This window comes from Pongo abelii, chromosome 6 (assembly GCF_028885655.2).
Source record: "Pongo abelii isolate AG06213 chromosome 6, NHGRI_mPonAbe1-v2.0_pri, whole genome shotgun sequence".
Classification (NCBI taxonomy): Eukaryota; Metazoa; Chordata; class Mammalia; order Primates; family Hominidae; genus Pongo; species Pongo abelii.
In genome coordinates, this window is record NC_071991.2 from 67,329,899 (window position 1) to 67,345,218 (window position 15,320).

At 31.4% G+C, this 15,320-nt stretch overlaps 1 protein-coding gene across 8 annotated transcripts in view; it reads left to right on the forward strand.

Annotated features, from left to right (window-relative positions):
* Positions 1-15,320, forward strand: part of SNX13 (sorting nexin 13) — a 159,561-nt gene that overhangs the window by 99,551 nt on the left and 44,690 nt on the right. For all 8 annotated transcript variants that reach the window (XM_054559055.1, XM_054559053.2, XM_054559054.2 and 5 more), the window contains 4 exon segments: positions 2,300-2,493; positions 7,447-7,551; positions 8,123-8,255; positions 12,264-12,301. In XM_054559055.1, the coding sequence (XP_054415030.1) occupies positions 2,300-2,493; positions 7,447-7,551; positions 8,123-8,255; positions 12,264-12,301 (470 nt within the window).

Below are 15,320 nucleotides of genomic sequence, written 5' to 3' on the forward strand. Positions count from 1 at the left end.
TCCATCACCTTCTGGCCTCCAAAGTTTCTTGAAAGAAATCTGCTGATAATCTTTTGGATATTTTGTATGTGTTGTTTTTCTCTTTCTGCTTTCAGATGATTTATTTTTTGAAAGTTCAATTATAATGTGTCTCCATGTGGATATCTTTGAATTCATCTTAGTTGGAGATTGTTGAGCTTTTTGGATGTTTATATTCATGCCTTTCTTCAAATTTGGGAAATTTTCAGTCATTTCTTCAAATATGATCTGCCTGTTTCTCTCTTTCTTCTCCTTGTAGAACTCCCACATGTAACTTGGTCCAGCAGGTCACTTAGGCTCTGTTTACTCTTCTTTATATTTTTACATTCGGTTTCTTGAATCTAAAACTTTTATTAATCTATCCTTACATTTGCTGATTCCTCTGTCTGCTCAAATCTACCTTAAATTTCCTTTAGTGCATTTTTTATTTTAGTTATGTACTTTTCACCTCCATCATTTTATTTTGGTTTCTTCTAGGTTTTCTATCTATTGATCTTTCTATTTTGTTCATAGATTGTTTTATTGACTTTTTTACGTCTTTCTTTAGTCTTTTGGGCATCTTTAAGGTAGTTGTTTTAAAGTCTTCATCTAGTAGATCTTCCATCAGGTCTTTTTTGGGGACAGTTTCTGTTGATGTATGTTGGCTTTTTTTCCTCTTTGAATGGGCCACACTTGCCATGTACTTTGTATGCCTTGGGGTGTATGTGCGTGTGCGTTTGTGTATGTGTGTGTGTGTGTATGAATAACTGGCTATTTGAATCTAATAATGTAACTCTGGAAATCACTTTCTTCCCTTTCCTTAGGGTTTGCTGTTCTTTATTGTTGTTACTGTTTTTGTTTTTAATATGTAGGCTGTCTGTGATCAGCCTGAGGTATAAACTGTCTTCTCAAGACTATTCTGAGCTTGTGCTTTTCCCTGGGCATGCATAGTCACTTTCTAATTTTCCCACATATGTGGTTGCTTTTGAATGTCCTCATTTTTAATGCATGGCTCCAAAAGGGAGATAAGGGTAAAACTGTAGGAGTCAAGGGAGAAAGGGTGCCAGTCTTCTAAATCCCTTGCTCGTTACTTCAGCAGAAAGGAAAGGGGCTTGGACCAATCAAGAGATACGCAACAACAAAGGCTGCCTATTTGTCTGCACCTCTTTGATCAGAAGCAGCAGTGTGCGGTCAGAGCCTAGATCCTGAATATTTGAAGGACAAGTTGTTTTTTGTCCACCCTGGTTCCTACTTGCTGTGTACAAGCTAATTCTGGAGTGCATGCACAGCTACTTGTTCTAATGGTCTGAGAGTGGGGAATGGTAGCTGCAGTTGTGCTAAGAGCTGAAATGGACTGAGATTAACCAAAGCTTACTTCCCAAGCCTTCCCCTAAATGTTGCAAATCATCAGTAGATTCCAGAGTTCCAAATTAGTTACATCAGATTCTGCCATTGCACTTGTTGTAGAGGTGGAGAGAGAGAATTCTGGTGCTTCACACTCCCACATCTTCTTTGAAATTTTTAAGAATTTTAAATATTATTAAATTTTAAGTAGTTAATATTTTGCATGCCAAATTCAGTGCACCCTTTATTCTCTGAAATGTTTTTGTTTAGAAACCATGGAGGTAGAGCTTTATTTTGTTTTGAGGGAAATAGTTGTCATAACTAATGTACATTTACCAAACTGCTTTTAAAATAAATTCTAGGAAATTCTAATGCAAATTAAAATTCATTGAGAAAGAGTACTTTATTGGGAACATACAATGTATATAACCTGTTTGTATCATTTTTGTTCATGTGTACATGAGGGATTTTGTTTTTATACCATTTTAATATATACTTTTTAATTTAGATCTTATTGCTATTACATTAGGATTGCTTTTATCTGGAGGACATTTTCAGTAAACCTCTACGTTTTCATTTTTGTGATAAAATATAAGTATATGATTTGAAGAGTCATTTTTAAAAATATGTCTAGAAATATTCATATTATAACAATCTTTATTGAGAACAAATGTTGAATGTTTTATGTAACAAATTTATTCACTAGAGATTTTATCATGAAAAGTGAGATTGAAAAAATTCTGAAATACATGACTTCACTTTTGTTTTTAACATAACTGGTTTTTTAGCATAACTAATTTACAACTATATTTTCACCTCAGGGATTTGCTAAAACATTTTCAAAATGTGGAGTTTTAAACACTTGAAACTTTAATCCTTCTTTACTTGTCATAAAACTACATTGGCCCCAAATTGTGTGACACTAATATTTATGTTATTATGGATTTTTGATTGCTAGATTACATGCAGCAAACTGGAGGTCAAGCACATCTGTTCTTTTGGATGACAGTGGAAGGATACCGGGTTACCGCCCAACAGCAGCTAGAAGTTTTATTAAGTCGTCAGAGAGATGGAAAACATCAAACCAACCAAACCAAAGGTCTTTTAAGAGCAGCTGCTGTTGGAATTTATGAACAGTATTTATCAGAAAAGGTGAGGCTGTATTTTGATTACTGTTTTCTTCTTTAGCAGTATTATTAATAATTTTTGTAATCCATTGCTTATGCCAGGCTGACTACCTCGAAAACATTGTCTCCTTTAATCACTAACAATCTTCCTGTCTGTCTGTATCCTCGTTTAAGTGAAGATTCTGATGTTTAGCCAGTCAAATCATCATGGCCACAGTCATGCAAATACTAAATGATAGAATCAAGATTCAAGGTCACACACTAGATTCACCACAGGCTGAAAGTAAAAGGATAGAAAAAGATAAAGCATGCAAAAGTAAACAAAAGAGAGTACCTATATATATTTTAAAAATGTATATATGTTTAAATGTATGTATTAAACATATATACATTTAATAACAGAGCCCCCCAACGAATGAAACAAAAATTTGCAGAATTGAAGGGTAAGAGAGACAATTCTATAGTTATAGTTGGAGACTTCAATACCCCACTTTCGATAATTGATAAAACAATTAGATAGAAAAACATCAAGGATATACAAGACTTTAGAAACATTATAAATCACTTAATCCTATAGAATAATATATATACTGTATGGTAATTCTATAGACTATATATAATACACTATAATTCTATAGAATATAATCTATAGCGTCTATAGAATATATTTTATATAATATATAATTGTATAGATTATTTTATTATAGAATGTATAGAATACATATGTAGAATAGAATTGCTTTAGAACTTACAGAATACATGTATTATTCTAATAATGTAATCTAATAATATTGTAATAATTCTAATATTCTAATAACAATTCTAATAATATTGTAATATATGTATATATTGTTATATATGTAATATGTAATATATGTAATACTGTAATACATATAATATATGTATATTATTCTATAGACTGTTTCCCCTAACGACAGCAAAATACACATTATTTTCCAGAACACGTGAAACATTCTCCAAGATAAATCATTTGCAAGGCCATAAAAGCCATCTCCATTTAAAAGTATTGGAATTGTTCTTTGATCAGATGGAATCAAATTAGACATCAACAAAAGGAAATTTGGGGGAACTACAAACAATTGAAAATTAAACAACGTATTTCTAAATAGCCTCTGAGTCAACAAGAAATGACAAGGAAACTAGAAAGTATTTTTAACTGAGAATGAAAATACATTGTATCAATTCATGAGATGCAGCTACTTAGTGCTTAGAAGAATATTTGTAGCTTTAAAAATGTCTAGGATAAAAGATCTACAATCAACAATCTTAAGTTTTTACCTTAAAAATCTAGAAATGAAAAATAAATCCAAGGCAAACAGAAGAAAGGAAACAAAGATTATTGTGAGAATCAGTGAATAGAAAACAGAAAAACCATAGTGAAAATCTAAAACCAAAAGTTGGTTCTCTGAAAATATCAACAATATTGTCCAACCTTTAGCTAGACTGGCCATGAAAAAATGGGAGAAGACACAGATAACCAAATTCATAAATGAAAGAGGAGACATGAACCCTGACCCCACAGAAATTAAAAGGAGTAAGCAAATATTATGATCAACTTTATGACAACAAATTAAACAGCTTAAAGTGGACAGATTGTAAGACACAGATTGCCATACTAACTCAAGAAGAAATAGAAAATAAAATAATTTGCTTAATAAGGTCTAATTCTTGCTGGCTATAGAAAAAATGCTAAAATCTTGGTCTGTGGTAAAATCATTTTTTTTTAAGTATAGGACAAGAAAAATGTCTTTCTCTAATTTGAAATACTTTTTGAATGAAAATGGAGAAAAGGATTACAGTAAACAGAAATTTATATACTGTTTCTCTAAAATTGGTAGGTGATTTTTGACGAGGCCAAAAGCAGCCTAGAAAAGAGTTGACAGACTGACCTGAGTTGTTGGATGTTACATGTAGGTTGTGATAAAAACTCATATAGTGAGCAAAATGACTCCTGTTTTTGAAATAAGACTACTTGAATATTTAAAAAAAAATGTGTCACCAGAAAAGGACAGCCAACTTAAACAGGATTTTCTAAATTTCTTTACTAAAACTAATTTATTTGGAATTGAACTTCAATTTGACAAGTTTATCTGTCTATTTAAAAACCATTTTTCCTCATAAAGGGATTTAACTTATGATGACATCATTATGCTTCAAAGTATTTAAAAATGAGCATTGTAGGCCTGGATAGCCTATATGATGAATTTATAGATGAAAAAGACCTGATTGACAAACAGTTGCTCTACCTATCAAACAAGCCATATATATGGTTTTTGGACTTTTTTTTGAGCACCGAAATCAAATTTCTACACATTTAAAAACCTGTTTTTAATAAATAAAATCCCAATTATTACATTCCCAAATTATTTTGTTGAAAGGATATTTAGGCTAGGTGCAGTGGCTCACACCTAAAATCCCAGTGCTTTGGGAGCCCAAGGTGGGAGGATTGCTTGAGGCCAGGAGTTTGAGACCAGCATGGACAACATAGCAAGACCTTGTATCTACAGAAAGAAAACGAAAAAAGAAAATTAGCTGGAGTTGGTGGCACAAGGCTGTATTCTTAGCTACTTGGGTGGCTGAGCCAGGAAGATTGCTTGATCCCAGGATATCAAGGCTGCAGTGAGCCATGATCATATGATTGCGCTCCAGCCTGGGTAACAGAGCGATATTCTGTCTCTAAAAAAAATTTTTTTTAATAAAGGTTATTTAACTTGATCCTTCACATTGGATTGACACAAGAAATAAGTGTGAGGTGGGCTTGAAAAGAGCAGAGCTAAAAATCAAGGTGAATTTTTATGTTTGACTATATTCAGTGGTAACACTGCATAAAAAGATGTCCTAAAGGCTGCAGGCAGTTCAGAAAAGTATTATTAGAGAAGGAAACAGAAAAAGCAAAAATACCCTACTGCATCATGGACTCGATAGAAAAGTCATTATTTTTGTTAAATATAGATAATACTTGTTTTGCATGTACATTTTTCTTTTATGTACATTTGTCTTTTAAAAAGTCTTTCTGTATTTTAAGAATACAAAACAATATAGCCTATAACATTTAAGTATCCAATAGAGTTTTAAAAAAAGTTAAATTGGTATATCAGAGGACAGAAACATTGTAAATTACATATTGTTGTATTTTTCTCACACAGATTATTTGCCACTGTTAACTAGTCCCATTGGTTTGTTTAAATAATCACACTTCTGTAATAGAAAAGTAAAGAATACACATTAAGAGATAATTTTGGGAAAACATCCACTTTTATATTTTCACGTTAAAGTAATAACAAATGTGTACAAATATTTCTTTTTTGTTGTTGTTTTGTTTTTTTTGAGACAGAGTCTCACTCTGTCGTAAAGTTTGGAGTGCACAATCTCACTGCACCCTTTGCATCCCAGGTTCAGGCAATTCTCTTGACTCAGACTCCTGAGTAGGTGGGATTGCGGGCATGCACCCACACCCAGCTAATTTTTGTATTTTTTTAGAGAGACAGAGTTTTTGTCATGTGGGCCAGGCTGTTCTCGAACTTATGGCCTTGAGTGATCCACCTGTCTTAGCCTCCTAAAGTGCTGAGATTACAAGCATGAGCTATCACGCCTGGCCATATAAGTATTATTTTGGTATTACTGTTTTTGGAAGAGGGGATCCTGACTGGTTGTGTTTCATGTTGGTACACTAAAAGTGTGGTCATCCTATACCAAAGATGTGGCTTAATCTATTCTGTGTACTTGAGATATATAGGAAAAAGTAAAGTTTAAATAAATGTAAAATATTATGTTTCAGATTCACCCTTTTTATTTCCTAGAAAGTGAGTTTAGTGAGCTTAGAGGGCAAATGAAAGGGCAAAACCAAGTAACATCATATTCCTCTCTAATGTTTGTTACATACTTGAAGCTGTTTAGTTCTCCTGTTTCTATTTCAGGGCAACTCTACTGCCCCCTGAAACACGAAACAAATAAGCATCCCCCTCAAAAAAAACAACCACCACACAACCTACTTAGGTTTACTAACAAAAGCGTCAAATTGACAATGGGGCATTAGAAGTTGTATAGCCCTTTTCCTACATATTTATATCCTGATGTTTACTTTTTTTTTCTCCTTTCTTGATTTATCTACCTGTTCTTTATTTTATTGGATAAATTAGAGAAGTTATGTAAATAATGCTTTTTGTTTTTGTTAGTTTCTCCAAATGTTGTCTCTAGGATTCATTTACTCTCCACACTTTTCAGAACTGAAAATGCAAAAGTTGATGTGCTGAAGCTGTTGACATGTCTAGCTTTTCAGCATTTTTTCTTTTAATAAAGTAACTTTTGAAGTTGAAATGTCAAGTTTTGTATTTCCTTGTGTTATATACTTTGAAATGGACGTTCTTAAATTAATTTTAAGGCTTTTTTTTCCCCATATCACACTGGAACTTTGCTGCAGCATTGGTTATAAAACCAAATTTAGGATAACAGTAGTCTCTTTAAAGGACATTCAAAAGGTTTCTCTAGGGTCAAATAATAAATAAAATGGCTTATTCGTTCAGCAGTCATATTAATACACATCTAGTACTACTGAATACTAAACACTAACTCCTAATGACAGTGTTTCCTATGTGCTAGACACTATGGTATATATCTTATATAGATCTCTTTTAATCCTTACAATAATCTTAAATAACCTTATATAGTATTATCTCCATTTTGCAGATGGGGTAAATGAAGCTTAGTGAGAGATAACTTGCTAGGCAAAAGTTGAAATTTAAATCCGTGTTTGTTTACCAGCCTGCTATGTAGTACATGAGGAAGAGAAGGGTTTAGTCTTGTTTCATCCTTCTTAAACATCAAGGTGTCATTTACAAACCAGTGATTCCTACCTGCCAGTTATTTTCAATAATATGATTCCATTATTATCGTACTATCAAGTATCATCTTGTATTAAGAAATTACGGAGATCATTACTATTATTTTTCTCTGTTAGGCATCTCCAAGAGTTACTGTTGATGACTATTTAGTAGCAAAATTAGCAGATACTTTGAATCATGAAGATCCAACCCCTGAAATCTTTGATGACATTCAAAGGAAGGTATTATTATGTACAGCATTTATCATTTTATCTTTTTTGAAAAAAAAACTTCTATGTAATGTAATTAGTTTTTAAAAACTTTTTAAAAGTAGAGTGGTATTAAAAAGATAAGCTATGGCAATTATACTTCTCAATTCCAGAAATGTAAACCAGTATTGTTTATTTCGTTAATTTTCTGAGGAAAATCCTTAAGTTGAGTTGTTTTATATGAATTTGATTGTAGAGCTAGAGATTCTAGTCTCAGAATTTGATGAACTGATGCCATATAAATGACATGTCTTTCAATTCATTTTAACATGAGCCTTGAACCTTTACATTTACTTGTTTCTTAGAAAACAATTCCTAGAACGTGCTGTCTGTGACTTGTGTTGCAGTAGGATTTTTTTCAATATAATTTAGTTACTGGAGGGATCAGAGGAAATCATTAGTTGTAAAATAGTCTTATTGCTGACAGCTTGTAACTATGATACATTATGGCAAGACCTCAATGTGTCTTTTGGTGAAATTGTGTTTTGTAAAAATCACCACATACCTGTATTAATTGTTGAATATCTTGATTTATTTCACCAAGGTGTATGAATTGATGCTACGAGATGAAAGATTTTATCCTTCCTTCAGGCAGAATGCACTTTATGTGCGCATGTTAGCTGAGCTTGACATGTTAAAAGATCCTAGTTTCAGAGGATCCGATGATGGGGATGGAGGTAAGGTGGCACCCATTTTACAAATAATATGCATATATATTTATATATATTCTGCTTACCAAAAGAGCTTTTGTATAAGTTAAAAATGTTGTTGGAGTCCAAATATAAACTGTAATATATTTAAAAATCTACAATGAATGACAAAGTTTAGTGACTATACTAAATTAAAATGTTGAAAATTTAATAATGGATTAGAATATAACTATAAAAGCCTTGAATTCTTAAAGAAGAATGTTTTCTTCAGGTGAGTCACTAAAATATTTTTATGGCAGTTTCCCTTTTGTGAATAAGTAACAATATTCATGATTAATAATAGAATTATTGAGAAGATTTAATATGCAATAAGTAATGACTCAGTATATCATAAACTATAAAGCATTATTAAAAAACTACAGTTTTAAATCTCTTTAATTGTGTACTTTTCCAAATTCTACACAGTGTGAGAGACTTTTGAGCTAGAAAAAGCCGCAAGAGTCATTTATTCCAACCTTCGGTTTTTTCAAATGAGGATAATGAGATCTATTTACATGTTATAGTGAAAAAAATGGTTTAAGAGTCAGAATATTTAGATTTTACTCCCATTCTACCACTTACTACCTGTGATGTTGTCCAACTGCTTAAATTCTTCAAGCCTCGTTTTTCTGAGTTGGTAAATCTGGAATAATATCCTGATATATCTTAGATTAGTCATTGTTAGATTTAAATGGAATTATGCGTTTGAAAATGATTTATAAAGTAAAACACAAGTATCGATTTTTATTAGTAAATAGTGAGTTATATAAGACTAGTGGGAGGGATAGCCTTTAGAACACAAGTTTCCAAATTCTTAGGCCCAATGATCATTAACTTGTGATTCAATTCAGAAGTATTTATTAAGCTCTAATTAAATATCTAGGGTTTGATGATCTTTCTGGTATGTTCTACCAAGTGAATGAAGTCAATAAAAAGTAAACGGGAAAGATTTAAGTATTTTAAAAAAGTGCTTCAGTTACGACTGTTTACTTATGAATAGGTTTTATGGCAAGCACACTTGGGAATGGAGATAAAATAGAGCTGTTAGGTAGTGAGCACTGCTTTAAAAAATACCTCTGTTATGGAAGTCTCCCAGCCTCCCCTTTCCTCCACCTCCTATCCCTTTGTCTACACTAGTGAGATTTTGTTTTTTAAATAATCTAACAAATCTAGTTACTGAAGTTTACATTTGAAGTTTAGTAACTTTTGTTTTGATTATTTATCTGATGCCTTGGGTTTTTAAATTAATACTCTTTCAAGTTTACTTATGTGTACAATTGGAATAGTGTATTAACTGATTTTGATTGCATAATTAAGGAAGATTTAAAAAAAAAAAACAGAGTTCTTCTTTGAGTTGAATAGTAAAATTGTATGTACCTCTAGTTTGTTGTATATATCTGTACTTACTCTGTTGAAAAATGTTCTTTTATAGAGATGCTATGAAATTTGCAATAGCAACTTTGTCAACTAACCATCCTAAAATGACTATTATAAAAGTTTTTGTTGTTTATACTAATTTTATCTATTTTATAAATTTCTTAGTATTTGTGAAGTGGATTTGCTATGTGACTCAGAAAGAGAGAAGACAAAGTCATAACCAACTAATTGTGTGGGCTTCTAAGTAATGTGTAATTTAAACTGGTGATAGTAGCAATATATTCTGTGGAAGTAATTTTTGATCCTGTAACTTAAGAACGCTTCCAGTCTTTTAAATGGATTTCTAGCTTCCATTCATATCTTTCTAGCCAGTCTGTCTTCTTCAGTACAGCTATTGGAAGCAAACTATAAGCAATCTCAAACTTCCTAAAATGATATACTGTACTTTTTTAAAACATGAAGTACATTAAAAAAAAATGTTTTGGAACTGGTTTTGATCTGAAGTAAATATGCTTCTCTTATATGTCAGTCATTGAGTAACCCCTCACATTTGAATCATTGATTGTAGTTTGAGATTATATACTTAGGTATCTTATTGTCTTTCTAGGACATTGCTCTCTAATATTTTGTTTCCTAATTGATGAGTTTTATACTGTGAAATTACCTATCCCTTTTTTGAAACCATTCGAAAAAAGTATATGGAGTGATGGGTATAATATGAAACATTACTATTTAAAGTAACTGTCAGCTTTGTTGTCTTTGTCAGTGTTTAGGTTTTAGGCCACTGGTTTACCTTTCTCAACTAGTAATGCTTCTGATATACTTCTTTTTATATGATTATTTAATCAAAAATAGGCCTTTCCACGTTTTTTGTTATAAATTAGTTTTCTGACTTTTAAAATTAAGCTGCTGAGCACTACATGCATTTTTTAGACATTCTGAAATTTTGACCACCTTTTAGACGTTCTGAAATAATTATCTAACCTAGGGATTAATGTACAGCTGATTTTTTTTAAAGTAGTCTACATTTGAGCCTAAAATTAAAGGACCAAGTCGTATCATATGGTATAGTACTGTATCCTCTGGTGGTTTTTCTTTGCTTGAGTAGAAATTTCATTCCTATTTAACCAAACTTAACAGTAGGTAGAGAATTAGCTGGTTGGCTTGCTTGTGCTTACTATCTCTCCTCTCTCCTTTTCTCCTCATTTCTTCCTTTGCCCTTTCTCTTTATTCATTATTACTTTCTTTAGTTATGAAATTATTTTAAAAGTAGATATTTTCTCCTTTATTAAAACAGTCTCATAGGCTTTTAAAACTATATGAATTATGCTTTCCTTTTTAAATTTTAATCTCAACATTATTTTTCTCACCATGTTGAACAGTGCTTTCTTTTGTTTTCTAATGTTTGTAGGTAGTCATCCAATTCTTGATTAAATGTCGACCAAGATTGATTTTGTACTGTATTTCTGGATCTTCTTATTGTTTGTTGATCAAGAAAATGAACTATGCCCTATTTTGCTCCCAAATTCTCCTTTAACTTGACTTGTCTTTGGTGGGAAGATTTAAGAGGTGGGCAGACTACAGAAGAGGTAGGAGGCATATAATTGAATAAGGAGGATAGAGAACTATTTTACTCATTTTAAGTATCACCAAGGGATAATCCTAGGTGAAATTCCCATTTTTTTATGACCAAAGGGCTGAAGAACCAAGATATGTTCTTGAGAATTTAGAGTAAATTTGGAAGGCAATATCAGCCACCTCCTTGTAGAAATAGTCATCTTGCTTTTTTGAAGACCCATTTAGAGAACTAAATTCATAAATAATCTCTTAAGTGCTCGAAACCATATATTAAACTGTGTATGAATATTGCCTTACCATAGATTTGTTTATGTGTTTAATAAAGGAACACCTTAATTGGTAACTTAATTTTCTTAGATTTATAATAAAACTCTAAGGGAAAAGATTGTTGTTTGACATTAATGTTAATAATCTAACATTGACTTATTCTCTAACATTAATTTTTCCTAGTTGCTTTTTAATTAAATGGAATTGCATATGGAGTTTTAACTGTCTTTTTGTTTATTAGTTATATATTGATTTAAAAATCTGGACTTCCAGTGTTTTCAAGATAATCTACCACCAAGAATAAGAGGACTTAATAGACCTATTAAAAATAAGTCTGTTTATCCCTTGCACTACAGACTGATTTTATTTGTAATCTTTCTTAATCCAGTGAGACAGAAGTTACAAAATAGTGCTGGTGTTTCCTAATGGGCCTCATTCTGCAGTGCTTTCCTCATGCTTATGTTGTATTAGGCAACTTATTTGATATCATGAGAATAAAAACATCTAATAATTACTCTCCTGAACACGAATGCCTTTTTGATTTTTGGCCAGCTATCAGGTACATACTATATTGTCACTTAAATGTCTGGCTTAGAAAACCGTGGGACTTTAAGGGATCAAGTTTTTGGGAGTATCCACAGTTTTTTTTTTTTTTTTTTACTATTATGTTATATCTTGGCTTATGTGACTTTCATTCTTAGTGTTTGAACCTTAGATAAAGCAACCGTTTTAAAGTTTTTTTGCTGTATACTAAGTTGAATTTCCCCCCTGCAGAATCTTTTAATGGGTCTCCTACAGGAAGCATAAATTTGGTAAGTACTATTATGGGTACTTTATTAAAGTGACTTGAAAATAATGTAAAAGGCTGAGCCTTAACATATGTAAATAAATGATATATAAAGAAGGCCCCAAATCATCCTTTAGTATTGTAAAAAGTTATTATGCTTTTAAAGAAATGCTAAGTTCACATATAAGGCATCTGAATTAGAACTTAAAAATTATATTTTATCTTTATTTAAAAAATTGGCTTAGGTTATACCTGCATAATTGCTTTTCTGCATTTTATAAATAAATTGATTTCATTATTTTCAATTCCAGTATTTAGCATGTTTAAATTACTATGATTACTAAATTGCTATGATAGGCAATAAGTTCGTGACACAATAAATGTTTGTATTGGAATCAGTTTTTTTCTCCTCTTGTATTTAGAAAGAAATATAAAACTAGTGGGGATAACCAAAACCGAATAGATATTTCTTTAAGTCTACACTAAAACAAATTCAGGTCATTGTAAACAAGAAAATTTTTTTGTAAGTTTAGACGGTTTTACAGCAACTACATCCTTAATGATTAGAGGTTAGAAAGACATGTTTTTAGAATCTCAACTGTCATCGGCATTTTATATATTCAAGGTACAGTGTAAAATAATGAAAGTTTTAGTTCTGTTATGTATCCAGCCTTGTATTTTCTAAGATGCTGTTAGGAAGAAATATTAGTGTTCTGTGAAGGTTTCAGTCCAGTTTGGCTGGGTTGGGGAGGGGAAAAACAGGTAAGGTGTTGTTTGTTTTGTTTTTCCTCCTACCTGCATTACTTTTTCTTTTAGACCTTTCGTAATAGCTAAATGTTTTAGAGGTTAGTCGTCTTAGGTGTTAGCTGTACTACCATGTTTGCTTCTAAAATAACCTTATTGAGTAAATGTTCTGTTACTGTATTATAACCTTTAGTAAAACACTAAAGCAAATCTGTCGTAGAATTGTCAGATACTTTGTAACTTTTAAAATATTTCCTAAATCATTTGGTGTCATTACCGTTTATTTGTTATAGTCCAGGGCTTTAAACTAAAAGGAATTGCTCCTAGAGCTTGAAGGAAGTGTTAAAAATAATGTTCATTATATAGAAAAGTTTCCAAATGTGATGAAACCCTTCCTTGGTTTGAAGTTTTTTAGTATTCACATTTGTAGTACTTGTGTAAATGTTCAAACACTAGTAAAAAATTTTTTTTCTTTATTCCATGTCTGGAGTAAATGCTTTTCCAAATAAGATAAGTCTCTTTTGTCACATGGTAATATAAACCAGAATAGTCTGTGGATCAAAAAAAGGTCATACTTGAAGTCAGTGACTTGGAGTATTTTATTATTCCCATAAATCTATTTAATTCATACTTTTAAGTAGTTGGACCATGTATACAAATTCTAGTGAATATCTGCATTTTAAAAATAGCTTAAGATTGTAAACTACATCACGATAGTTTATTCCAATATACTAAACAAAGGAGATATTTAATGTGTTTGGTATTTTACTCATTTTGCCATTGGTAGCTTGGTAGGTAAATTACAAGCATTTCCTTTAGTGCCATTTTGGTTGTATTTGATGACTATCATTGTAAATTTGAATTTTCAATTTTTGTCTTAGTGTTAAAAAACACTTTCTTACAAGGAGTTTAAGAATCATAATTTAAGGAGTACTTTGCAAATTGTGCTTATTTCAATATAGCATTAATGTACTTGTTTTGAAATCACAATTCTCTTTTAATACATTCCTAAATCAAATGTAGTTTTGTAAATATTATTTTACCAATTGTAACTTTATAGTCCACTTGATATTTACATGCACTATAACTGTAACTAATGTTTTTCCAAAGTTTTCATCATATGTAATGAAAATAATATTTACTAATTGCATATTTTAAAAGAGATGAAAAGACATTTCTCCACAAAGCCTTTTTAACAACTTTTGGATTGCATAGTATGAGATGCTAACATGTTTAAAGAGATAAATACATTTAGCATGTTAAATGTTAACATACAAGGGAAGGTTACCATTATTAATAATGCTTTTTTTAAAAAAATAGATTATTTTATGTTACCTGTGCTGGCTTATAATTAGAAGAAGTTATAGTAGATAATATGAATTTGGTAGACTATTCCATTTCCTCTGAGTCTTCTATCTTTCACATAAAAATACTGAAGTAAAGGTTGTGCTGTTTCTATCAAAATGATTTCTTGAGCACATAAAAATAAATGCACTCCTGTTTTTTCCCAAAGCATTTTCATTCACAGTATGTCCTGACAGAGATGTAGAGCAGGTATTAGCCCCGTTTTACCATTGGGAAAACTGAAATCCGAGAAAGTAGTTGATACGGTTAAAATCTCTTAAGGTATTGGTAGTAGAGCATGGACTAGATCTAATTTAATTTGATGTCTTTGCCATTTGAGTTGACCAGGGAAGTCTTGTGGATTATCTGTATAGAATTATCACATTTTGCTTCTCTTAACAATCAGTTTTTAGTAGATACATTTTTGGACTTCTTCTTAGAATGCAATTGCCTTAATTTAAGTGACTTTGTGCCATATGGATGGTTGCTTTTAAGTCATTTAGATGACCCTTTTAGTAATAATAATATTATATTAGGACTCAAAAGCTCATTCACATCCTGTTATTTTTAAAGTGTGAAATATATCTGAGTTATATAATATGAATATGTGAAATGTGTGAATAATATAAATACGTGAAATATGTCTAGATTATATACGTTAGGTGTCCCCAAGACCACTCCCAGGCTCAGTGATTTGCCAAGAAAACTCACAGAACACACCATAGTCTTACTCATGGCTAGAATTTCTTATCATGAAAGGTTATAAAGCAAAATCAGCAAGACAACACATGTGAAATGTTGCCACCAGGAAAATTCATTGGAGATTAAATGTACAGGTTTTTTATTGGAGGCAGATTATATAGCACATACCAGAATTCTAGACTCCTAGAAGGAAAGCAGGTGTTCAGCATAAACATTTCTTATACAGATAGTTTGGGTATGGTAAACCACTCTTA